General features: G+C 33.7%; 3 protein-coding genes across 4 annotated transcripts; all 3 read left to right on the top strand.

Moving 5' to 3' along the window:
* Positions 1–474: 474 nt before the first annotated feature.
* Positions 475–9181, top strand: PHT3;3 (phosphate transporter 3;3). The gene is made up of 6 exons (XM_086439618.1): positions 475–888; positions 2962–3311; positions 3404–3447; positions 6566–6780; positions 7168–7292; positions 8850–9181. Exons 1-6 carry the CDS (start codon positions 688–690, stop codon positions 8917–8919), a joined length of 1005 nt encoding a protein of 334 aa, XP_086295744.1. The 5' UTR covers positions 475–687; the 3' UTR covers positions 8920–9181.
* Positions 9182–11932: 2751 nt separating this feature from the next.
* On the top strand, positions 11933–18629 carry LOC147403864 (FKBP-like peptidyl-prolyl cis-trans isomerase family protein). 2 transcript variants are annotated; one of them, XM_086439619.1, is made up of 6 exons: positions 11933–12215; positions 14221–14294; positions 14385–14471; positions 17162–17311; positions 17414–17473; positions 18361–18629. In XM_086439619.1, the coding sequence occupies exons 1-6, from the start codon at positions 11942–11944 to the stop codon at positions 18421–18423; spliced, it is 708 nt and encodes a 235-aa protein (XP_086295745.1). In that variant the 5' UTR covers positions 11933–11941; the 3' UTR covers positions 18424–18629. The 2 variants fall into 2 exon arrangements, with proteins under 2 accessions (XP_086295745.1, XP_086295746.1); XM_086439620.1 differs by having other exon boundaries at positions 14224–14294.
* A 1512-nt stretch (positions 18630–20141) lies between these two features.
* On the top strand, positions 20142–20941 carry CP12-3 (CP12 domain-containing protein 3). Its single transcript, XM_086439621.1, has one exon. The coding sequence runs from the start codon at positions 20295–20297 to the stop codon at positions 20691–20693; it is 399 nt and encodes a 132-aa protein (XP_086295747.1). The 5' UTR covers positions 20142–20294; the 3' UTR covers positions 20694–20941.
* Positions 20942–25587: the final 4646 nt, after the last annotated feature.

Genomic DNA, 25587 nt, shown 5'->3' on the forward strand with positions numbered 1-25587 from the left:
AGAATAATTCAACAATAGAAATCTTCGGAAAAAAGTATGCAAAAGTTGATAAAGTCAAGAAAACATCCGATAAATTAGAAATAAATATAATTTTGTAAGTATATAAAATATGTATTTCATATATTAAATGATAAAATAAGATTTTAAAAATATTAAAAATAATCTGTGATATTAAAAAAAAAAAAAACCAGTGATTAAATCACGATTAATTGTATTTTTTTTTTAAAATCAAAACAAAAAAAAAAAATTCTCGAGTTTTTGAAAAATCATGACTTAATCGACAACAATTAAAATCATTATTTTTTCAAAATATTTCATATTTTTGTCACGATAAGTTACCATAGAAGCTCTCTAACTGTCTACCTGTCATGTGATTATGCTGATGTCACGTGCATAACGTGACATTTGACCGTGTCCAACGACGTTGCGCACTAGAAGGGTTTAGGGTTTTAGACGTATAAGTTGCTCCCGATTTATGTAAAGTTTGGTTTACAACTGCAAGAAAAAGACCAAAGCAGAGTGTCTATGTTTTGGGCCTTACATTTGTCTGTAAACGTGGCCAAGCACCCAGCGAGGGATGCTGAGGAGGAACATTGCGTTGATTTTCTTCCAACTCAACATCACAAGAACTCTCCTCAGGAGAGTTTCAGGACCCATGTTGAGGAGGAGATTTGAATAGAGAGGGATATGGGGACTTTCGAACAGAGGTGTTTCGAAGAAGAAAATATCACTGAAACAAAAAAAAGTAAAATGGGAGTATTTAATGGAAGAATTTGCGAGGAATTCTCTCCTGCTTACTATGGGATCTGCACCATTGGAGGAATGCTTAGTGCTGGGACGACCCATCTCGTCATCACTCCTCTAGATGTCTTGAAAGTTAATATGCAGGTGAGTTTGATCAAAGTTAATATGTAGGTGAGTTTGATCTACTAGACGATTCATTACTTGTTCTTTGTTACCTATAAAATGGATCGTTTTCTAATAGATAGTCCATTACTTGTTCATTGTTACCTATAAAATGGTTGTTTTGTTTTGGGTTGTTTTCTAATAGATGATCCATTACTTGTTCTTTGTTACCTATAAAATGGGTTGTTTTCTAATAAATGGTCCATTACTTGTTCTTTGTTACCTATAAAATGGGTTGTTTTCTAATAGATGATCCATTACTTGTTCTTTGTTACCTATAGAATGGCTTATTTTGTTTTGTTTCGGGTTGTTTTCAAGAATTTTAGTTTTAGGAATTTCATAAAAATGGTTTTATAAATTGGGTTGGAGTTTTTAGGTGAGTTTGTGTCAAAATTTTGACTTCTAAAATTCACTTGGATTCAGATAGTTTATCTATTTTTGTGAATTTTAAAGATGATATTAACAGAATGTTTGCAATTAGGAACGCACTTTGATTATTCATATGCCTTAATGACTGAACATTGGTGATTTTAGTGGATCATGATTCATTTCTAGACTTATTTGTGGATATTGGAGGATGTTGACATGCATGTTATCACTTAGGCTATAGTATTGTTTGATCTTTGTTGGTGTAGTCAATGTGCCAACTTGCTATGTTGGTGATGTCTCTGAGCATTGATACCAAGGCCTGGTTTGAAAACTCGCCTTCACCCACTAATTACTTATAACTAAAGAAAATAAACCATTTGTTTGTGGATTATCAGAATTCCCCTGTTTTTATTATTTCAAGAAAGATTGACTATTCATGTTTGTAGGTGTTTGACCTCAAAATTGTCTATTATCCAAATCCTAAACTTCCTTTTTTTTCCCACTTTCATACTCACTTTAGCGTGTTTTTATTTTCTTTAGTTCAAGAAAGATTAAAAATTCAAGTTTGGACCTCAAATGTAAGTGGAAATTTTCGCAAGGTGTTCTATACTATCACTTACTCAAAATCTTTCAACTCTTGCTTTGATTTTCCTTTCTTTTGTCTTCTGCTTCTCGGCAGTAGCAAGAGGTCTTATGGGGTTTCATGCCAGGGGTACCTGCAAAAAACAGTCATATGCTCAAGTAAGCCTTAAGAAGTGGTTTGGTGTTCACAAGAAAGAAGAGTAATGGATGATATAAGTTCCGAAAAATCCCTTACCACTAATGCTCCCATATCTATATGTATGTACAGGATTGGCTCCAAAGTTCTTGGAAATCAGTTCATTCATGTCCAATAAAGGTCTGTTGTCACCGTAGTCTACTCTCACAGGCCTTGCAAGTTGGGTGTGTTCTAGATGGTTACCAGGTTAGAATCATCACGCTAGGTCTCATGTGACTAAATTGGTCTCCGAGTGCACCTCCAGTGGGGCCCAAATTTGTTACTTAAGGTGAGACATGTGCAGGTAGGGAGGCATGCGCATTTTATGCTCCCTCGTAAACCAATTTATTTTTAATTTGTCTGTATTTTGTTTAGTGAGAGTTGGACAATCATGTAGGATCATGCACATTGAATGTGTATGACAGAAAATGAGGGTGTCATACTGGATAAGTAGCAAGTCAAAAGGACATTAATAACACAGGTGAGGAGTGCATTTGTGCAAGTTGAAAGGATTTGGGAAGAAGGGAAAATTGAGAAGGAAGTGATTAAGGTATTGAAAAATGACTTGAACTTGAGTCCATTGGGTAAACAGTGGATATATGGCCCTTAATAGAAAGAAATTACAAAAAAAGATCTTGTAGTCGGCCCCAAAATAGTTGTTGGGGCAATGTTGGATGATTATGATGACAATGATTTTGGTTAGCAAGAGCATGACTACAAAACAATTCATTATTATAATCTCTTGAGAAATCACAAATTTTCCCTTATCTAATACATTTTTTAATAGAGCTTATTATTATCTATGCTATCTATTTTTCTTTTTTGGGTTTTTATGATTGTTTTATCTCTCTTAGCTCATCTCTTTAACATCTTATTTGATATATTCTGACTATCAGACGCTAGCTTGACTAACTAATCCATTTTTTCAGGTGAATCCCATCAAGTATAACAGTATTTATTCAGGTTTCCATATTCTCTGCAGAGAAAATGGTCCTTCAGCCCTTTGGAGAGGTTGGACTAGCAAATTATTTGGATATGGTGTTCAAGGTGGCTGCAGATTTGGTCTATATGAATATTTTAAGAAGCTTTACTCAGATGCATTGGTTGGCCACAACAGGAATCTCATCTTCTTTCTCAGTAGTGCATCTGCTCAAATATTTGCTGACATGGCACTTTGCCCTTTTGAAGCCATCAAAGTCCGTGTTCAAGTACACCCCAATTATGCAAAGGGCTTGGTTGATGGTTTTCCAAAGCTATATGCAACTGAAGGTGTCTTTGGGTAAATTATATAAGTATTAATTAATTTTCCCTTTTTTTTCTCAATTCCTTTGACTTTCTTTGATGTTAAAGGGTACTCATTTTTAATTGCAGATTCTACAAGGGCCTTCTTCCACTTTGGGGTCGGAATCTTCCATGTAATTTCACTTTTCCCTCTATCCAACAATTTCTCTTTACTTATTCTCCCGATATTTGGAAAATATGTCAAGTTATGTGGTGGTGTTATGTTTGGTTATGAAAGGTAGAAAAATGGTTTCATTGTTACACATGAACTCTATGTGATCATGGAAAATTGGAAGAAAAAGCACGCTTTATAAAGGAAAAATCATCACAAGTCTGATACCATTTAGCAATGGGGGTAATGCAGGATGCAAATCAAGTCAACATTAATAGAGTCCAATGGAATTTTTTTAATTATCTAGGTTGCAGCTTGTTTCGGTCTAGAGTATCTTTTTATTTATTTTTATCACTTTTATTTTATTGAGATTAGTTTAGATTATATCCCTAAAAATCTCACCAACGCATCATACAAAGCATCCTACTGGTGTACCTTGTTTTTTGTTTGTCCATGCCTTGGTGATTGGCCATCCAGGAGGACGGTCATCAATTTGCCAATCTAGATGAATAGAGCATATGTACCGATTGAGCAGTTAATCACTGGTATTAAGTTTATTTAATTTCATGGGATTACTGGTATTTAAAGACTCAACCATTTTGTTAAAAAAATTATCAGAAGAATGGTTTGTGCTTTTAGCTCATCTACTATCATTAGCATATCTAAATATGTCAGTAACTGCCAATAATAAAAAATGTAATGCGACTACAGTTCATATGACCCTCTAAAAGTCTTGAACTGGAATTTTTGTTCAACAAGCATGCATGTGTGACATACCTGCATTTATTGCAGGCAAAGAAGTAAGATCTTCTCCGTTGAGTTTAGTCCCACATCGGACAGGTCATTGCCTTGTCTCTCTCCTTATAAGCTCCTGGGCTTCTCCACTAATTGCCAATTGGTTTTGAGTTGGACCCCCAAACTTAACATGGTGTCAGAGCGGGCCTTTCTCTCCTCCTTGTTACCCAATTCATGTCTCCATGTGCTTTGGCCCAGTCCGGCCCACACGTGTGGGGGTGTGTTGAGTTTAGTCCCACATCGGACACTCATTGCCTTATCTATCTCCTTCTAAGCTCATGGGCCTCTCCACTCATTGCCAATTGGTTTTGAGTTGGACCCTCAAACTTCTTATTCTCCATAAATTTTTCATTTATTTAAGTTGTTATATTGAGGTTTCATCATTTGTACAATGTTTAGTAGTTTGATTAAATTGTATTTATTGACATTAGATGCACAAAAAAAAGGGATTTCTTGATGTTTCTTCTAATATCTTGTGATAATTTTTAAAGCTGGAATAAATAAGAAGGAAGCTAAAGACTTCTATCTTTTTTTTTTTTTTTTTTCTAGGAATTATTGCAACCATGGTTATTAAAATCCTTGATCTATTATTGGAAGCCCATGGATGAAATCAAGTTCTATTGTAACGAGTAAGTCAGTTGGGGTGGTTTTTGTGGTGGGTGTGTTTTTTGTTTTTCTCTTTGTTGTTGCTCCTTTGTTGGGCTTCTCTTTTGAGGACTCCTTGTCCTCTTCTAAGAAAATTCCCTTTGTTATCGAATAAAGAAAAAAAGAAAAAGAAAAGAAATCATGTTCTAACCCAAACTTTTTATTTCATGTCTACATCTGTTCAGAAACAATCATATTGTGTATATCAGACAACTTGGGTTTCATTAAGGATTCAAATCTTAAGATCTACCAAATATTAATGAAAAAATTTGGAAAAAGAAAATCTAAGAGAAATTCTTAACACCAATGCTGGTATTTTTCTATAAAAAACTATATAAAAATGGAAACTAATGGGTTGTCTTACTACCTACCTAGTGGTAAGCTCACATGGATGATATAGGGAATGCACAATATTGTGCGTAGTTTAAAATCTTGAGAGTTAAGACTTTGCTAGGGGATGGAAACTTTTTTAATTGGACCATAAATGATGATACATGATTTTTTTTTAAATTTTCTATTAGATGATAGATATTTTGTTCCTATTACCATAAGGTTTAAATAGTTTGGTTTTTTTTTTTGGTATTGTTTTGTCATTAATTGCAAGTGTTTGTACAAAACCTCATCATTATGTGATGAGTTACTGTGTAGTTATGTGTGTTTTTTTTTGTCTTTTTTTAATCTTGAATATTATATAATATCCTTTTTTAACTCATTAAGAAAAATGTATACAAATCTTACGGTTTAGTGCTTATTCTATGTGAGTCCCCATAGGCGAGTGATGTGTATTACCTTCTTCTATCTGAATAATTATGAAATTTAAAGCTAGTAATGCTTAAATCCTTGTTCCCAAATCTTTTTTTCCTTGCCTTGAAAAAAATGAATCTACTAAAAGACTTTATGACTCAATCTGGAGATCTTGGATTTGGAAGAAGTTTTAATGATTGGAAGATTCAAGAGGTTTCTAACCCTATCAAGTTTGTCTCTAAGGCCTGTATTGATGCTTCTGTAGAGGATAGTCATGTCTGGAATGCTAGCAAAGATGAAATATTATCCGTAAAATCCTTCTACAATTCCTTGTCCAACTCTAACATTCCCTTTTTTTACCTCGGATATTGCCATCTGGGTTCTAAGGCTCCATCAAAGATTTCCTTCTTTATTTATTCAGCAGCCCTTGGGAAAATTCTCACCATTGAACACCATTATATCTTGGGGTGTATTTGCGGCTAATTATTGACATCTGTGTAAATCATTTGGGGAATCGGTTTTTCATCTTTTGATTCATTGTCCTTTTGCAAAAGAAGTCTAAACCTATTTTCTTTCCTTGTTCAAAATGCATTGGTGTTTGTTATCTACAGTATTAGCTTTATTTATTTATTTTTTGATAAGTGTAAGCTTTATTTCAATGTTGGAAGCCCATGGGCCACGCCTCATATCTGTAGGCATGATGTATCATTGTATGATCCAATTAGTAGCACAACTTGTGCATGGGCCACGCCCCTCCCTTGGACATGGGTATATTTTATTTTGCTTGACACTCTATATTTGGGTCATTATCTATTATGAGGCATTCTGAAACCATACTCTTGGTCATTTGATATTCATTTATATAGCTGATAACCTTCTTTATTTGATTATCCCATTTTTTCAAAATATATATATTTTATTTCACATTAACTCTCTTTAAAAATTGTGTTGGACAGTCTCAATCTTTATGTTCTCAATGTTTGAGCATTCTGTGGACTTCTTATATCATAATATTATTCAAAAAAGAAAGGAGGATTGCTCAAGAGCTCAACAGCTTGCAGTGACGTGTACAGCTGGCTATGCTGCCGGGGCTGTTGGTACCTTTGTTTCTACACCCGCTGACAACATTGTTTCCTATTTATACAACAAGAAGGCTGGGACAGTGCTTCAGGTACTCTTTCAATGTTATTTGAAATTTCTTTAATTTGTTTTTGACTTGTTTAAAATTCATATTCTATTACCCAACCCTAACCAAATACCTTAATCTCTTGTTCAAACCTAACCATAATTGCAAAATGTTATAATTAAATCATGCAACCCAACCCTTTTGAGTTTACCCTACACTTTGCAAAACTTTTACGTTAACCATTTGGAATTTTGTGGACCCTTTTTTCTTTATAAAAAAAAAAAACATTTTTATATTTTTTTCCTCTTCCCCAACTAATTAACCTTTCCACCACCCTTCCCAAAGTTGAACAACCTTACAATTGAACGAATCTAGGTTTCCCACATCATTCCAGTTGAGTTAGATTCAATATTTGTTCTTTCACATGAACAGGCCGTGAAGAACATTGGGTTAGTGAGTTTGTTTACCAGAAGTCTTCCAATTCGGATTGCGCTTGTGGGGCCTGTTATAACTTTGCAATGGTTTTTCTACGACACAATTAAAGTGTTTTCTGGACTGTAAGTGCTTCTCTTTACTTTTCATTTTAAAAGAGAGTTTGTTGTTTCTAATTTGAAGATTTTTTTTTCGAATATTAACACTTAATTTAGAAAGCTTCTATTGGCACCCCAACTTTTACTTATTACACCTCAATTAAAAATAGAGAAAATGAGTGAATGGTTGAGAATAAGTAGAAGTTGGGGTGCCAATAGAAGCTCTCTTGGTTTTTTTACTAGATTTTCTATTTTTCCGGTTTAGGATTCTATATGAGCCTAATCATAATTGTTAAACTACTACTAAAATTGTTTGAACGAGTGTTACAATGTTGAGATTATAATTTATGCCAAACCTTTGTAATGTTTGAAGAGTGTCTTAATCTCTCATTGGGGTATGATAAATAATTTAGGAAATTGGGCCGTATTAAGTAAAAGTTGGGGTCTACTAGCAGCTCTTGATTTATCACCTAAAATATCCTGAACAACACAGTAAAACAGTAACTAGTAGCAATAGCGAAGATAGTATGAAAATGGTTGTAAGTTTGCCAGCTAAATGGGTTTTACATCTCATCTTCTTCTCGTGCTAGCTCTTCAAGGAGTTTTAAGGGTTTTCTTTTCGAGAATTTATTGTTTAAGCATGGGCCTGTCTGTTGTCAGATATCGTAATTCGTTCATTTGCCTTTTGGTTTCTTCTTGGGTATTATGATTTTTTCTAACAAGTAGTTCTTCTTGACCTCCTCTTTTGTGTTCATCTTTTTTTAATATTATTTATATTTCTCATATTAAAGATGGAGTGTTATGTGATCGATGCATACAAATCAAATAAAAAATAAAAAAATTATGAGACAAACAGTAAGACCAGCCGTGCTTTATGGAACCGAATATTGGGCGGTCAAGAGACGTCATATTAATAAATTGGGCATAGGAGAGCTCAGAATGCTGAGATGAATGACTAAAGTTAAAAAAATTATAAATGATGCATTCGAGAAAACTAAGAGAAACTTGATTGATTTTATTTGGCCAAGCTCAACGAAAGCTGATTATAGCCCTAGTTAGAAGAAATATGCAAGTTGAAGGTTAGGGCAATGCAATGAAAGCAGATATGCATGAACAATGTAATGCGATTGGTTTAGCGAACCCAATTCTTTGAGATAAGGCTTTGATGATGATGATGATGATGGTATATATATTGGGTCCCGTTCGGCAGACAATGTTAGGGAGATAATGTTTGTCCTATATGGGTTAGAAGTTTTGGAGGAGATCATCCTCACAGAAAATCAGCTCAACTTGAAACTTTTAACCCCATGAAAAGTGGTTAAGAATTGTGGATGTCGCTTTTTTTTTTTTCTGTTAATTTGTAAACTCTTTTGATGGTGTTTGAAATTTCAGATTGGGCTGATTTTTAAGTCATGTAGGACAAATTTTATCTCCCGTTGTCCCCCAAATGCTACCCTATATATATATAGTAAAAATAAAATTAAAAGGGCATAAATAAACAAAAGAAACAGTTTTTTAATCAATGAAGTTCCTTTTATTTTTCCATTGAAGTAACCTAGTTTTTTTCTACTTGGAATTTTCCAGGCCAACAAGTGGAGGTCAAAACAATCGAATTGAAGAAGCAAGGCGAATAGCTCAGTCCTCGGCCATGTAAATCAGTTACCACCAGTTCAACCATGTTATTGCAGGAAGCGCCCTCGCCTTGTCCAATACATGAAATACCAAATTATGGTTAAATCCATGAATATTGATGTTATAGTATAGCATTAATTTTGCTATCATCATCATTACTTTTTTTTTTTTCTTTTTGGCTTATAGAAAGGTGTATCCTTTTATTTTTCTTAATATTTGGGTGATATATTTTCCTGGCTTGACCTACTTTATATGGTGCTCAGTTTTGATGTGATGTATATTATTATTAACATCATTAAGTTAATTCTTTGTTTAAATGAAAAAAAAAAAAAGAGCTGTTTTTGTCATGTGGGTAATTTTGACATTTTCAGTCTTTATTTGAGATATCTCTGGGTTTTTTCATATAAATGACATCCTTAGTGAGTAGGGTGGAAGTGTGGGAGTGTTAATGGAGCACTTTTAGAGTGTTCAACATGTCTATCAAAAACCCCGAGGGGGTGGCTCAATGACAATTTTGAATCCAATAAGCAGTGAGAGTCTGTAGGTTGTGTGTTTGATACCTAATATGAACAATATTTCCTCGGGGCCACACACGATGGTGTTCCCTCATTTATCTAGTGCGTGTGATGTGCGGGCATTGCACATGCCCGGGGGAGGGTCCCATATGCGTTGGTTCTGGCCATGGCTCATCCGGTACAATTTTCTCTTTCACAACCTAAAATTTAATAATATATCTAAGATGATAGACAGTTTCGTTTAATAAGTTATGACTATGGAAATAGAATCATATGCTTCGTTCTAGTTTATAGGTTATCATATTTTCATTCATCCCATGCTCATAAGTGATTTTGTTTACTCCAACTTAACTAAAGTATCTCATTGCTATGACATGGCAAGTGCATAGAACCTTAGATTTTTTTCCTTGTGTATCCCAAAGAAAAAGATCTATGGTTCTGTGCACTTATCATGCCAATCACGTATGTTTTTTCGAGTCAGATTATCACGACTCTTTTTTTTTTTTTAATCTCACAATTTTCTATTAATTATAACTACACGAAAGACTTGAGAAGGATCAACTCCTAGAGCATCCGAACAACGTTTAAGAGTGGGAACCACGCACCTAATAGGAGGATTCAACCATGAATGACATGCGTTGCTGAGTTGAGATTTAAAGTAAGGCTCAAAGACAACCAAATAAATCAATGAAAATAATTAGGATATTTTTTAGGAAAATTACTAAATAGACCCTGTGGGAAGGACTTCTTACTAAATCACCCCTAAGTTTTCCCGATAAGTTGGTGGCACATTTAGTAAACTTTTTCTTTCTTAATGGCCCCTGACCCCATTTCAACTGGTAAGATCAATGATTCAAATTATAGAGATGGACAATTCAAATCATTGAGATCAAAATTTGTTCTAATTGTTGAGATCAACATTTTACAATCATCGAGATAAAAAATGGTAATCGTTGATCTCAACAATTGAACATGATATAGATCAACATTCAAATTGTTGAGATTATAATTGTCGATCTTGACATTTAAATGTGAATCGTCGAGATCAACAGTTTAGGTGGTCAAACTTGACGATTTGAGTTCACTATTTTACCTTCTAGGAAGTCATTTAAAGTATTGTATAGAGATGATTATGAGAACTCCACAAGTCTTACAAAGAAGATCTTACATATGTTGCAGATAAGATGTATTGTGGACATCTAGATGATGATTTTGTGTTTAGTTTCGTTCGAGAGAGTTTATCGATGGTGCTATGTGCAAGGTGGTCTCCCTAAAAGATTGTCATGTCATATTGGGAAGAGATTGGATCTCACTTGCATGTGTTACGTTCGATGCAAAACAAAATCTTCTACATGCCACTTCAGGCAAATGATAGTTACTCTAGGTATATTTAGAATTAATACTTTTAATTCTTTAAAATAAATACCTATTATATCTTCTCTCCTCTCAATATCAATTCTCTCTCCCAAAATCATTGTTGGGCCCACATGATCATATTGGCAATCTAACACCAAAACCTTCTAGATTTTCATGGTAAAACTTAAATTTAAAATACAAAATTACCTCAATTAATATTTTAAATTACGAAAAGAAAGTAAATGATAAAATATGATATAAATTAGATGATTTATTTAAAATTTTAAAATTTATTATAAAAAAAATTATGATTCATGCATAAATCCTAATTTTTGTAACACATGCATTTTTACATCTGCCTTTTATTTAAAATGCCCCACATTTGCTTTTAACTTTATTATTATTAAAAAAAATTCTATTAAAATAAAAAATTTAATCCCACAATTTTTAGAATTACACTGGCCAGTGTACACTTTCTAAATAAATAAATATTCTTTTTATTATGTTATCACCAAAATCACCTTGGTCCATAGTTTAAAGGAAAATGCTAAAGTGATTGTGCATTTATGACACTATGTTGATGTGGAAGTGTGTAGAGAACCATAGAAGCTTCTCTTTGAGATACAAGTGAGAAGCATCATCGTCACATCACTCTAGGAAGACTCTAGTTGAAATTACAAAAGGATCCTTATAATATATAAAATGATAAATTATGATAAAAACTATATTATACAAGTGGTTTGCAGCATGGTTTCAAAACTCGTCTCAAACCGAGAGGTATAGCCCAAGTTGTCTTGGTATCAGGCATGGATGAGGTGAATGGACAAGTCAATGTATCAGATTAGATTTAAAACCCCACGTTCAATTTTCTCATTGTTGAACGAGAAGTCTCAAACATATCGAAAAATTCATCCGACACGACTTGATCTTGTTCATGGACGAGATAAGATGTCAAAACTAGTTTTAAAAGGCATGATTTGCATATGCCACCTACTAATACTTACGAGTGATTGTCAAACGGGATGATGGTGAGTGCAATAAGTCAAAACGAAAGGGTGAAATGATAATTTACTTTCTTATTTCACAAAAACCATTTAAGTGGGTGCATTGAGCGATTTTGGTGTGTGCAAATAGACCCACCCTTCAGATAATGGATATGTTTTTGGTTTTTGTATGCTGGGGATGGGCTTTGCATTCCCAATAGCCATGGCTTCTTCTACACAGAGCTTTGAGAGATGGGCTGTTGCTATATTTCTCTGTTCCAAACCCACAACAAACCCAAAACAAAAACACCGAAATCAACTAGTTTTCCCAATACCCATCTCAAGAAGATCTGCTCTTCTGATATCTGTTCTGCCTCTTAACCTCATTTCACTCTCCCCACCTTCACAGGCAAGAGAGAGAAGAAACAGAAAAGACATCCCTCTTGAAGACTACAGGATCAGCTGTTAGTTACCACTCTCCTTTTCTATGCTTGTTCTTGCAGTTATATTTCATGATATATAACTACATGGGTTCTGTTTTTTAATCATTCCTTGGGTTTTGATATGTAGTGAACAATGCGGGTTATATAGGTGTGTAGAAATATTTAATGGGTTTCTCTGATTTCTAGCCATAGTCGGAAGAATTCTCAAGTTTTAAGAGATACCCATGTAGTTTATTAGCTAAAATAGTGGTGTGTGTGTGGAAGAATTCTCAAGTTATAAGAGATACCCATGTAGTTTATTAGCCAAAATAGTGGAGTTTCTTGCGTAAATGTTTATGTGTATAAAGAAATATTTCATTGGTTTCTCTGATTTCTAGCCATAGTTGAAAGAATTCTCAAGTTTTAAGAGATACCCATGTAGAGTTCATTAGCTAAAATAGTGGAGTTTCTAGCGTATATGTTTATGTGTATAAATAAATATTTCATTGGTTTCTCTGATTTCTAACCATAGTTGGAAGAATTCTCAAGTTTTAAGAGATATATAGTTTATTAGCAAAAATATGGAATTTAATTGATTTTGATAATTGGGATTTGACATTTTACATAACTGTTGCTTTAACCATCTTCACATAAAATTCTCAATTTTCAAATAAAAAAATATAATGCACAACACGGATTAATCTCACCCCATATTCCTCTGCTTCTGATTATCTCTATTTGGTGTATGCATTTCTAGCTTTTTCAAGCATAGTTTTGAAGTTCAAAGAGAAATACCCAATTCTTAATGCACAATGTGGAACTGTCTCTAGCTATGTTACTTCTTATTTGCTTGATTTTCAAATCTCAAGGCACATTTCAATCTTGGAGAACAATGGGCTTCTTTCTCTACAAATGGAAGCAGTGGTGGATAAGAATCTGAAATTCGGTTCCTTCCAACTTAAACATATTTTTCTTAGATTTCTGAAAAATAATACAAATATAACTTCTCCCTTCATGAAAACTCTAAGGATTATAATGAAGTGGGAGCTTGAGTATTGACAGTCACTTGGGTTCTTAAGAAGTATCTATGCTGATCATGATTAGTAGAATTTGTTTAATGCGATTTAACGAGTTTTCAGAAAAGGGTGAGGGCTTCAAAGACTTGCTTTCATCATTTGAGGAAACACATGCTATGTGCCCATAAAAAAAATAGTTTTGTTATTGTAAAAAATGAAATTGGTTTATACATAGTCATCTAAGCATTAGCTGTTAGTCATATCTATAGCTATTTTACCCTATCTATAACCATACCTTCCATTAGTTCAAACGTCTTTGTATTGCACCCAATAATTCCATCCAAAATCTTTTTTGGTTTTTATCGTTCTCTTTTAGATCCTTCAACCTGTGGCATCTCATTGGTGCAGTCATTAATATTTAAATTTTTTATTATTTATTATTGGTCTAAAACTGTTTTTAATGAGGTCAGTAACTCGAGCAATGACGGGTTTTGGACAAGTAAACCTATTTTTAGTGAGATCAGTAACTCAGGCGATGTTGGATTTTGAACCCAGGTCTATGGTATCAACACCCATAGGCTTGACCAACTTAGTTAGCTGGCATCTTTGACATTAGTTTTCCTTGAATTTGAAAAAACCATTTCAGTCAATCTCCATTGATTGTGACGTGTTTTAAAGCTACGATAATTTCATTACATTCAATTCTGAATTCATGTTTCGAATTCTATTCTCTCAACTTATCCATCTCAACGTTTGCATCTTTTCTACATCGTTCTTGAACAAATTTGTTTTTATGGCCATCTTATAAAATTTTCGTTTGAGTTTTATTGGTATCCATTGATCATATATTAACCACTTAATCTAATTATATGGGTAAATGTTCCTCAATTTTTCCTCCGTCCTTGTACGTAAAGCATAAAACATAAGAAACAAAGCAGATATTCGTCAGGTGTTACGAAAAAGGTTAATAAGTTGTTTGTGTTTGCTTTTCGATTCTTGAATTTTGAATGTATTTCAAAAAACTTTTGAAGCAGATGATGGTCTCAAGTACTACGATATTGTTGAAGGGAAGGGTCCTGCAGCTGAGAAAGGATCAACTGTCCAGGTTCATCTATAACAGGAGCAGAGCATCTTCGTTCCCATATCATTGTATTCAAAATAACTTTCATTCTATTTTTTGTGTGCATATATATAGGTTCATTTTGATTGCCTATATCGTGGAATTACTGCAATCTCAAGTCGAGAATCCAAACTCTTAGCAGGAAATCGCAGTATTGCACAAGTTAAGTCTTTTATTGCAATCGCTCTACTACATTGTATCGCATAATCTAGAGGCTTAGTTTTGTTCGGAAATGTTTTATTTCTTTCCTTCCTGTATAAAATTTTGCCGCTTGGTTCTGCTTTTTGTTGGAGAAAAATTCGGTTTTAGTTTTATACATGCTATCCTAATTAGAAAATGCTCGTACTTTCGTGCCAACAATGTCTAGGTGTCAACCTCTCATGAGTCAAACTTCTCAAAATCTTGAGAAGGGAATACTCCAAATTCTCAAAATTATAATGAACAAAGCTGTACCTATGGATCTGCAAAGATGACACTCTTCCAAGAAACTTTATGAGAAAAAAATCATAGTAGGAAGTAGAGAAAAGAAAGAGAGAAGAGAAAAATTATTGTTCTATTGTGTGATTTTTTTATTTTGGAAATAAACAATATATGGAAATGAGGGTGATCCGTAAGTCTCAAAGACATACCTATTGAGGCTGAACAGTCACCATAAAGAATGAAAGAGTTTCAATACCATTTTAGGAGAAAAAAATGCGTGCCTGCCGGCACAAACACACAACGCTTCCTATTGGAAATATGTAGTTTCTCTATATGCTTATTTCTATTTTACTATTGTTAGTTTTCTATGTAAGGGCATTTATGTCCATTCTCTTTTTAGTTAATATATATCTGTCAAGCTCTCATTATGAGACTTGAGAATTCTCTTCTACAATTCTTCTCTTCCCTCACTTGTGTTTCTCCTCTCTTTTCTCTAGTGGGTGTATACTAAATGGGTGTTTAAAACAAATTTATTTACCACCCACCACACTCTTGTTCCATATTGAAATAAAATTCTTTTTGTATCGATAAGTAAAATATTAATTTAAATAGAGAAGCTATTATAGGTACAAAACAGCAAAACACAAATGGTGGTTGAGAAGATCTAACTAGAAATGAATGGCCTGTACCAAAATAAACCCCCTCCCCTCACCAATCTCGCCAAGGACACAAATAGCTATAAAAACTACCCCTACAAAGATTCCCACCTATGAACGAAGTCCTCAAAGAAGATCCCCTTAAAGTCATCTAGACCCTTTGCTCAAAGAAACAAGGTTGTTTTAGTGGTTAGAGGAACACTATTCATCTATTTTTCTTTTCCTTCAAAAGCTCTAGTACTCTTCTCTTTCCTAATGCACCAACAAATTGCAAATGGTAATAAACGTCATAAAATATTATAATTTTTGTGAAATCTCTTTTTGTCCATTTTTGGATTGATATGAAATTGCTCTTTTATCTACTCTCAACACTCGTAAAATTCCAAAAAGAATTCCTGCCATCCATGTTCCAGGTAACCTCCCAAACTTCTTCCACGAAAGATCTCTCAAGTCAACTAGCTTGATCCTGACTTGTACACACAAAATGGAAGACTATCAAGACCATTCTATCCACCTCACTCTCTGAAAATAGCTTGACATAAAACTCCACAAACCATTCTCGGATTTTCTCCTTTCCTCCCACAGTTTCCCAAGTAATATTAATTCCAGAAATTATGCTCGTCCTTCTTATGAGCATTCACTACTTTGTGAAAAAACTTGGTGTTGTTATCATCTCCCTTCAACCATAGAACTCTTCATTTAGGCTTCCGAGAAATTTCTTCCAACTTCAAGACCTTAGGAACTCTTCTTAGTCCTTGTCCTTTTGATACCCTTGTTAGCAGTAAGCCCCCGCACTTCTACCTTATTATCCAACTCTTTGATCACGTTCAAAATGTCCTTCTTTCAATCCGCTCTTCTGAACTCATCGTTGTTCTATTGTTGGATGTTTTCTTAAGCCCTTTCAACTTCTTCATAGAACACTCATCAGCCCTTCCTTCAACTGGGATGTCAACTCACCAAGATCCAACCTTCACTATATAGTTGGGATGCTCTAGCCTACATGTTCTCAAATTTAAAAGGTATAGAAGGAATGAAAAGTGTGAGCGAGTCTATTTGGAGTTAAAATATTTTCATTCAACAAATGTTGCATGGTTCATCTAAATACATGTAAATCATGCCCTCACATATGAAATGTAGGACCAACAAAGAGATCTTGAAATCGAGATCATTTTCCCACCTAACAGTGGGTCCAAAGGTGATCCAAAAAGACAGAAAACCCAAAAATTTAATAAACTACGTTACAAATAGAATTGCTTGAAAACCCCTGCATTTTACGAAAGTTACAATGTGGTTTGTGAACCATCCATGGCTAAGACCAAAATAGTAGAATAAATACAAGATCCTCTTAGTCCTGCCTACTTCACCAACTTCACATCTGGATCATTAAATCGTTCTTGGCTCATCCAATATAATTCAAGGATGAAAATATGGAGACTCCGAACCATCTGCATGCAAATTTTCAATCCAAGGCAACAATTCTACTTTAAACTCTTGCAAATCTTCAATTGCAATTTTCTCGGAATTGAGTTCCAACATGCCTACAACGTGAATGTTTATCTATTACAGGTATGGTATCCTGGCTCTTCGCTCATTCTAATGAATTGATCTGGTTCTGACTTTACCATTTTTAACTGTTATTTGTATTATCTTCCTTGCTTCATTTGTTAATTGTGATTCGTATTGAATTTAATCATATACTATGTGTCCTCCTAATGAATGTTGCCTCATATTTCAAATAAACAAACAACTGACATATATCTCTATGTGCTTAAGTAGCCGTATGAATTCAAGGTTGGAGCGCCTCCAGGAAAAGAACGGAAGCGTGAATTTGTAGACAGCCCAAATGGTCTGTTCTCTGCCCAGGCTGCACCAAAACCCCCACCAGCTATGTACTCAATAACTGAAGGGATGAAAGTAGGAGGGAAGGTAAGAGTCTTTGTCCATATTTATATTATAATCCGATTGCTTGTCGGATTTAATATTTTGTTCATCTAGCTTTTTATTATTATTTTTAATCTCACTGAACAGAGAACTGTGGTCGTGCCACCCGAAGCTGGGTATGGGCAAAAAGGAATGAATGAAATCCCGGTAAACCTCACTATCCTCTTTTTTTGTATTTTTTTTGTTTTGTTTTGAAAATTGGAAGGTGTTCATGTTCTTTTTGGTACGATGATTTCTTTAATAAGAAATGTGATGCTCGTATAGCTGGGCTGGGTTCCCAACATAGCATTATGAATCATTCTCCTAGTCATAATTAATACAGGTCCTCACTTAGCAAAAAAAAAAAAAATGCAAGTCCTCTGTATTTATTATTATCATCATTAAAATTAGGATGTTGGATTCACCCTATTTTGATTGAATCATTGGTCTCTAGGAAAGTATTGTACACTTATGGGAGTGAAATTGAGTAGGGAAATTGTTAGGAAAGACGTAGAACGAGAAGAAAAAACAAGATGCAATCACACATAATTTACGTGGTTCCCTCAAAATTGAGGTACGTCCATAGATCACACTGATTTCACCATGAAGAGAAAACTTGCAGTTACAGAATACACCCTTCCCCCCCCCCCCCCCTCCCCCTCCCCAAGCGAGCTCGGCGCCGAGTTCAACCAATAAGCACTACATTAAATGATGAACAATACTCCTTGCTAACTAGTGCCATCAGGCTCCACGAACAATAACAAAAACTAGGGTTTCTGGCTTTGGGAGGTCTGAGAGAGTTATAGAGAGAGATCCATGTGTAATTTCTTTCTCTGAGTTCTTGGGTTGCTCTCACATCATCTATGGACGCAAGCAATGCCAAACGACATAAATGTTGTTGTATTATTTGGCTTCACACTCACTCCCCGCACTAAGGGAAGTACCATGTTGGAGCATTACACCCATGCCCTTTACGCTTGCCTGCATGTATGTACAAGAATGCATTGTTATGGGTTTCCAAAGATACTGAAAATTTTGTGCTGATTCAACTGCAGCCCGGAGCTACCTTTGAACTAAATGTGGAGCTTTTACAAGTATTTCCACCAGAAGCTAAGTAGTCTGTGTTAGTGAAAGCCATGGGAATTCGAATTCCTGCTTTATCATCCTTTTTTTTATATATATTTAAATTGATGAGTTTCCTGGTGTTATCGAATGTTCTTTTTGCAGAAAAATGTTATAGTTTTAAGGTATCATTTTTTATAACTGAAGAGTATAATCATCAAGAAACCCATTTCGCCCAACTGTATATATGGTGCTTTTTACCTCTTTCTAGTGTCATGGTAATTTACTGTCGTAACAATCCTATAGATTTCATTGAAAAGCTCTTATTAAAAAAATATTGTCCTCTACAACCCTGTGGCATCAGATAATTGATTTGGATGCTATATGGTGATTTCGTTAGGAAACTTACCTAACTTTTTTATAAATATATATGTATATATGAGTCATCCAATGACTCTTGAAACATTACTTACGGAAAAAACACATGGCCCCAACTGTTTAAATATAAAATCTAATGGTTGAGATGTATCCTCAAAATAAGTTTCTTTGAGTGGTGTGTTATGAAGATACATATAAATCTCGATAGTTAGATTTTGTGTTTACACTATTAGGATAATTTGTCTGGTCCCTTGTTAGCAATTTGAAATATGGCATAAATTCAATTTGTTAAAAATTTGAGTTCTATTTGATTTTGGATTGCAAAATCTGGTCTAAAATTCGGTTAAAAATTCAATAAATGGAAAATATGCAGCATATGCTTCATGGGTGTATTATTCGTTTCATTTAAAATTTTTGGCCATATGATAGTGATGGTCATGTTTATGGTGATGGTAATTCATTGATCTTTAAAAAAAATCAAAGTCAAGGGATAAATCATCAATTTGAAAAATTAAATTATAATCTCAAATAAATGTAGAGGGTCGTGTCATATTTTTTAAAGATAAAAAGGGCATTTGTCATGTAAAAAAGTGAATTCTTCCAAAATTTTGAAAGATGGTCATTTCAAAGTCGACTTGTATTACATGTCACAAGATACAAGTTTACACTTTGCAACATGCAACAATTTCTAGTAGCATTTTTTTCCCCATCAAGTTTTATAAAAATTCATAAAATTCACGTTTTATTCTTTTCAAACTTAAAATTCATGAATTATTTAGAATAATTTGAAAAATAATATTTTCATTGAAAAAAAAATGAAAAATTTTGTAAATTTTTCAAGAATTAAACAGGAGATTACTAACAAGGGTTTGGCACCGCCACCATTCCCCCTTGCCCTTTCTCACTCCATCTTATTCCTCTATTTCTTTTTTTTTTTCCTTTCTTTTCAAAACCTTCTTCACAGCCCCACACCCCTTAATCTTTCGAGAGATTCTATTGCCACACCAACTTTGTTAAGAGCATCCTAATACATATGCAATCACCAAAGAACAAATACACATCTTGGACTACTCTTAGTAAAAGTTGGTGTGATAATAGAAGATCTTTTTCTTTTTCTTCGTCTGTTTTTATTTTTATTTTTTATAAAGTGGTAATAATATATAATACGAAGAAGAGAGGTAAAACCGGTAAAAAAAAAATTGGGGTGCCTTTAAAAGTTCGTGGGGTACCTAGATTTGAAATCTTGCTTTATCGAACCATAGCATCAGCTTATGAGCTTTTGTGCTGAATGACGTGGAATGAAAACGATTTACAACTAATTTTGTCAAGGGTATTTGTGTAAATTCAGAAACAGACTGATCTATCCCGAGGTCGATATCAAAGAAAAGGTCCAACTCCGTACCCTGTTTTGGATAGAGAGTCCTTCGTAAACTCCATCAAGATCTGGAAACCACATAGCAACAAACGAAAAAAAAAATTTCGTTTCGTCTTTCTGTAAATTTTAGATCTGATCAGATCGTCTTCGATCGCTCTAACTTCTGCTTAATTAATGGCGTCTTTCACAGTTCTTTCACATGATTCGAAGCTCTTTTCTGCTTCGATTTCTCTGCGATCGGACTCTTTCTGCGATGTATTATTTCGTACTTCTCATCCCATCCGAAGCCCTAAAATGGTGAATTTTCCTGTAAAAGCGATGGGGGTTATGAAATTCAAAGGAACACAGATGAGAGAGAAGCACTTAACAGAGATGATAGAGAAGAAAGTTCTAGAAGCAAAGGAAGTGTGTGAAGGGGATCTGACATCTGCTGAGTGCAAAGTTGCTTGGGATGAAGTCGAAGAGGTTAGCCAAGCCAAAGCCGATCTGCGAAGGAAGATGGAGAAACAAGATCCTTTGGAATTTTACTGCAGCGAGAATCCCGAGACGGAGGAGTGCCGAATCTACGATTGAAGAGATCGATCGATCGATCTCCATCTACCCCTCTCGCTCTGTGTGTGTGTGTGTAGGTCCTGTAAGACTTTTACTCCTTTAATTACTATGTTACCCGTTTTTAATTTACATTTTCTGTGTATAATTAATTGCGTGTTTAGAGTATTAAATGATGTGTTTATTATGCAATCGTATGTGTAAACGTATGTGGTGATGTTGTGCTTGACTTTCTGTTCATGTTGAATAATGTGACTTGGAACTTTAATTTATCTTTTTCTTCTACAAAGTTCTAGAGACCTGCTATTGGCACCCCAACTTTTACTTATTACACCCCAACTGAATGTTTGAGAACAATTTAAAGTTGGGGTGCCAATTATAGCTCGCTCTCTCTCTCTCTTAGTTAAATTTCTATCTATATATATGTATATATATTTTAGGTTTATGATTTTAGATGAGCCTAATTGTAAACAACTACTGAAATTGTTTGAATAAGTGTTACAATGTTTTGTAATGTTGATTAATATCTTGAGCCTAATCTTTGTAATGTTTGAATAGTGTGTTTTAATCTTTAATTGGGCTGTGATGAATAATTTAAGAAATTGGGGTGTAATAAGTAAAAGTTGGGGTGCCAATAGCAGCCCTCAAATTCTATTTATAACAACCATTTTTCTTATGTATAATTCTTCTATCGTATTTTCTTGTGATAACTATTGCTTTTAATCTTTTCCTAAGAGATTTTTCTTTCCGTTCCTGAGCCCTTCATGGCAAGAGATTTACTTTGCTCTTACTATAATCAACCTATTACATTAGAATTAGCAGACTTTTTTCATGAATATACAAATGGTCAAAATTTGTTCTATTGGACTTATGTTTTGTCATGAAAGAGAAACTTTTTGTAGTATGTTTCAACCACGTTTAATGTATCGACATCAAAGCAATAAACAAAAGAAATTTTTTATTTTGTTTTTAAATTCCATTTATAACTCCTAGTCAATAAACCATAATACAATCTATAAATAAAGAAAATCAACTAACAGTCATAAATAAATAATTTAATTTTGCAATTTTCTCTCTTCTAAACTTTCAACATTAAAAAACTTAAATAAAAAACAAATTAAATTTGCCAAACTAGCGCTAAACATTATACTAGTGCCATGGACTAATGAAACATGAAAATATGCTTAAAAAACATAAAACATAAAATATAAAACAAAAGGTTAAAAGAGAAAAAGAAAATACTCTTCTAGCTTTGACGTCCCCATCAATTATCCTAGGTTGTCATTGGTGAAATAAAATTGTGGCAATTACAGATTAAGTTCTTGAATCTTGGTTATCCCAAATCCTCATGGTGATCTATCCAAATCCTCATTGAATGTGGTGTGAAATATTTTTGAAAGTTTTAGCAAATCTTCCTTAAAAACTGGAACTATGAAAATTACACATGATGCTTAACTAAATGGAGGGTTTGAGTTATTAGCCACTTAAGTAATTTTCTTTATATTGGGGTTTTGAATGTTTAAATTGGTTTGTTTGGATGGTTTTGGGTGGATAAGATTGAATGGATTTGATGTTAGTAAGAAGTTTTTCTAAATAATAGGGTATTGGGGAGAATTAGTTTTATCTGGATATAAAGAATTTTGGTTAGATTTGTTTTACTTAGTTGTTATAAATTATTGGGTTTTTATCGGATTAACTTGCATGGTGGTTGACGAAGTTAAGTGATTATAAGCCATATTATAAAATGATGATTTTGGTAATTAGGATTCAGAGTTTGCAGGTTTAGCATTTTAAGCTAGTTTGGACATGGGCATTCATCAAAGAGAAGTAATTTTATTTAAAATTAATCGATTTATTTGTGAAGATGTATGAATGTGTGAAAATTGGATGGAGTACGTTTTGTTATATAATTTCATAATGCACAAACAACTATGAGTTATTGATTAAATTACATTTGATTTATTGAAATGAGTATGATGTATATGATTTGGGATATTCTGAGCAAGGTTTCAAAACTTGTCCGAGACTTAGATATATTACCTAAGTTGTCTTGGTATCGCCAACAACGAGACGGACAAACAAGTCAATGTATCGAATGAGATTTAGGTTATGTTTGGATTGAGAGAAGTGGGGAGAGGAGAAATTCATTAAGAAAAGGGAAGAGAAGAGAAGAGAAATTCAATTTCCCTCCACCATGTTTGGATTGATAGGAGAGAACTTGGGATTACTTTAGAATTTTAAAATATTTTAAAAGAAATCTAACAGGCAGTGTTGGAATTGTAAAATATTTGAAAAGGATTTTTCTCCATTTCTCTCTCCTTTTGGAGAGAAAGAAAATTAACATTTTTTTCTTTCCTCTTCTCTCCCCATTTAACAATTCAAACAAGAAAAATGGAGAGAAAGAAACTCGTTTATCTTCTTTTCTTTCCATTTCTCTCAATCCAATCATAGTCTTAAAACTCATGTTCATTTTTCTCATTGTTGAACAAAGACGTCTCAGATGTATAAGAAAACTTATCTGAGATGGCTCAGTCTCATTCATGAATGAGATGAGAAAACCATGAGTCAGAGCTAAGCGCAAGGTTTTTAGTGTTTTAAGCTTTACCTTGTTATGTTAATTATACATTGAATTGTTTAGTAATTTTGGTTAGTCTATGCAAGACATTGTGTTAAACACTGAATTGATGCTTTTCCTCGAGATATGAGGATTCAATGTAAATCGTTTAAAGCATTTTCCCACTTAATTTTTCTAGGAGAATAAGAAGTTGTTAAAAACGAAATAATAACAAATAAAAAATAAGTGGGGTTTTAAAGTGGGTGTTTATTAGGGTGATTGCTGCGAAATTGTCTGGAAAGAAATAGATTTGGTGGTTAAAGCAGTAGCACGTGTGGTGCGAGGGCACTATGTAAATTGGCAAATCTTTGGATTCGGAGTATAAAATCGAAATAAAAATTCCGTATCACTTTCACTCTACACGTCATCAATTTCTTGATATAATAACTATATCCCTTCAAGAAACTTACTCTACACGTAATCAATTTCTTCATATATCCATCCCATCCATCCATCGTTTAACATTCCAAAACCATTTCAAAGCTCTCCCTCTCCCTGCCCGTGTGTATGTGTGTGTGTGTGTGTGTGTAAGATTTTGTTTCTTTATTATTAGAAAAGTATTATTGAAGAAGTCCGTGTCGCAGCAACCGTTGTGTCGTTCTTTCCCACTTTTTATTGAATGAAAGGAAGTCATGATAATCTAAAAATGGTGTTTGTTTCCTCTGATGATTTCAATTTAAAAGTGGGAGTGAAGGCCACAACATTTGATGCGATTCGAGTACCATCATCATCATTAACAAGTTTTCTCTCTCTCTCTCTCTCTTAATGTTGATTTTATGAATTTGAATAAGACTAATGATTTTGAAACTCATCCTGACAGTTGGACTCAAAAATTCACCGAGTTGTCACGTGTAAAGAACATAGATTCTTTTACTCGGGATATACAACCCTACATCTGCATACACAGCTGCTGCAGATGGCAGGTCGATTGTGTATCTTGAGAGACAGAATTTACGTTTTTCTACGTCTGCAGGTCAATGAGTTTTTGAGTCCCGACTGTCAGGATGAGTTTCAAAATCATTTGTCTTATTCAAATCCATAAAATCCATAAAGGTGTGCAATTATACAAACATTGGTTTCAAGGGCAATGATTCCAAAATAATTTTTGTTTTTTTTTTTTAATATGTACGTAAAAGTCATTTCTAAACAAAAATAAAAAATATGGACTGGATTGTACCTAATTTATCAAATGTTAGTATAAATAGAATTTTTGAAGTAAAAATATCATAATTATTCTTTTAATGATTTTTTCAATTTAAAAAAATAGAAAAATTATTAAAAAAAAACCTAGTTAAAAAATAATTTTAAAAAAGATAATAATATTTTAAAATTTGTCAAAAAGACCTTTTCTGTTTTTTGCCTTTTTTTTCAAACTTTCGACCCTTAAACCGATGTTTTAGAAAAAAAAAAAAAATCAACGTAATTTCGGTCTAGTTCGGCTTTTACTAGACCGAAATTTCTTTATCCTTAAAACTCACGCCACTGAAAAATAGAAAAAAGAGAGGATTAAGAAAAACTAATTTTCAATTTTAATGGAGATTCGGTTCTCTCTCATTGAACAAAATTCTCAAGGAATTATAGGCCCAAATCTTTTACACGCCATTAACGACTTCTGAACTCCACCTTGACAGAAGAAAAAACTCATTGGGCACCTATTCAAATTGTTATCCATCAGGCTCACATTAGCAGAGCCCGGTTTCAGACCCATTAATCATCTTGGAATCGGTCCAAACAAGTAGCTTCCTCTAAGCAACAACCTCAAAAAAGTTTTTATTTTTATTAGTTTTTTAATAGGTAGGTTGGCCTAAATGACTTTCCTAAAGGGTCCGTCGTCCCACATGAATTATAACATTTGCAATTCAACACCACAACCCCTCTAGATTTCATGGAAAAAGTCAGATTGAAAAAGAAACAAATCAGAAAAATTCTTTTATTTGGCTTGATCAATGGTGTTGAAAATTGATGGCCACCAAACTACCAAATTTCAAATTAAAATTCAACGATAAAAAATAAGTTCTTATTTTTAAATTCGTTTTTCAAAATTCTTAGATTTTTTTGTCCTCTAGATCCCTTTGGCATCAGATCATGTTTTTAGGTGTCATGAGGTGATGCGTTCAAGAAACTTTCTTTACTAAGTTGTTTTACCAGTGGGCTCAAAGATGAGGTACAAAACAGTGTGATGATGGAACACCACTCGTTGGATATGAAAAGTTTCGAACGATAAAATGCTAACCAACCAACAATGAAAGATTTGGAAGGATAGAACAGCAAATGACGATGCATGAATCACGACAGAATACCAAT

This window comes from Akebia trifoliata, chromosome 4, assembly GCF_017979445.1.
Source record: "Akebia trifoliata isolate Shusen 1 chromosome 4, ASM1797944v1, whole genome shotgun sequence".
NCBI lineage: Eukaryota > Viridiplantae > Streptophyta > Magnoliopsida > Ranunculales > Lardizabalaceae > Akebia > Akebia trifoliata.

Excerpts from the sequence above, each read along its gene's own strand:
- LOC147403864 (XM_086439619.1), top strand. The coding sequence starts at position 11,942 with ATGCTGGGGATGGGCTTTGCATTCCCAATAGCCATGGCTTCTTCTACA. Across the intron at positions 14,472-17,161 it reads GAAATCGCAGTATTGCACAA|CCGTATGAATTCAAGGTTGG; the intron begins GTTAAGTCTTTT and ends GTGCTTAAGTAG. Across the intron at positions 17,312-17,413 it reads GGATGAAAGTAGGAGGGAAG|AGAACTGTGGTCGTGCCACC; the intron begins GTAAGAGTCTTT and ends CTCACTGAACAG.
- CP12-3 (XM_086439621.1), top strand. The coding sequence starts at position 20,295 with ATGGCGTCTTTCACAGTTCTTTCACATGATTCGAAGCTCTTTTCTGCT.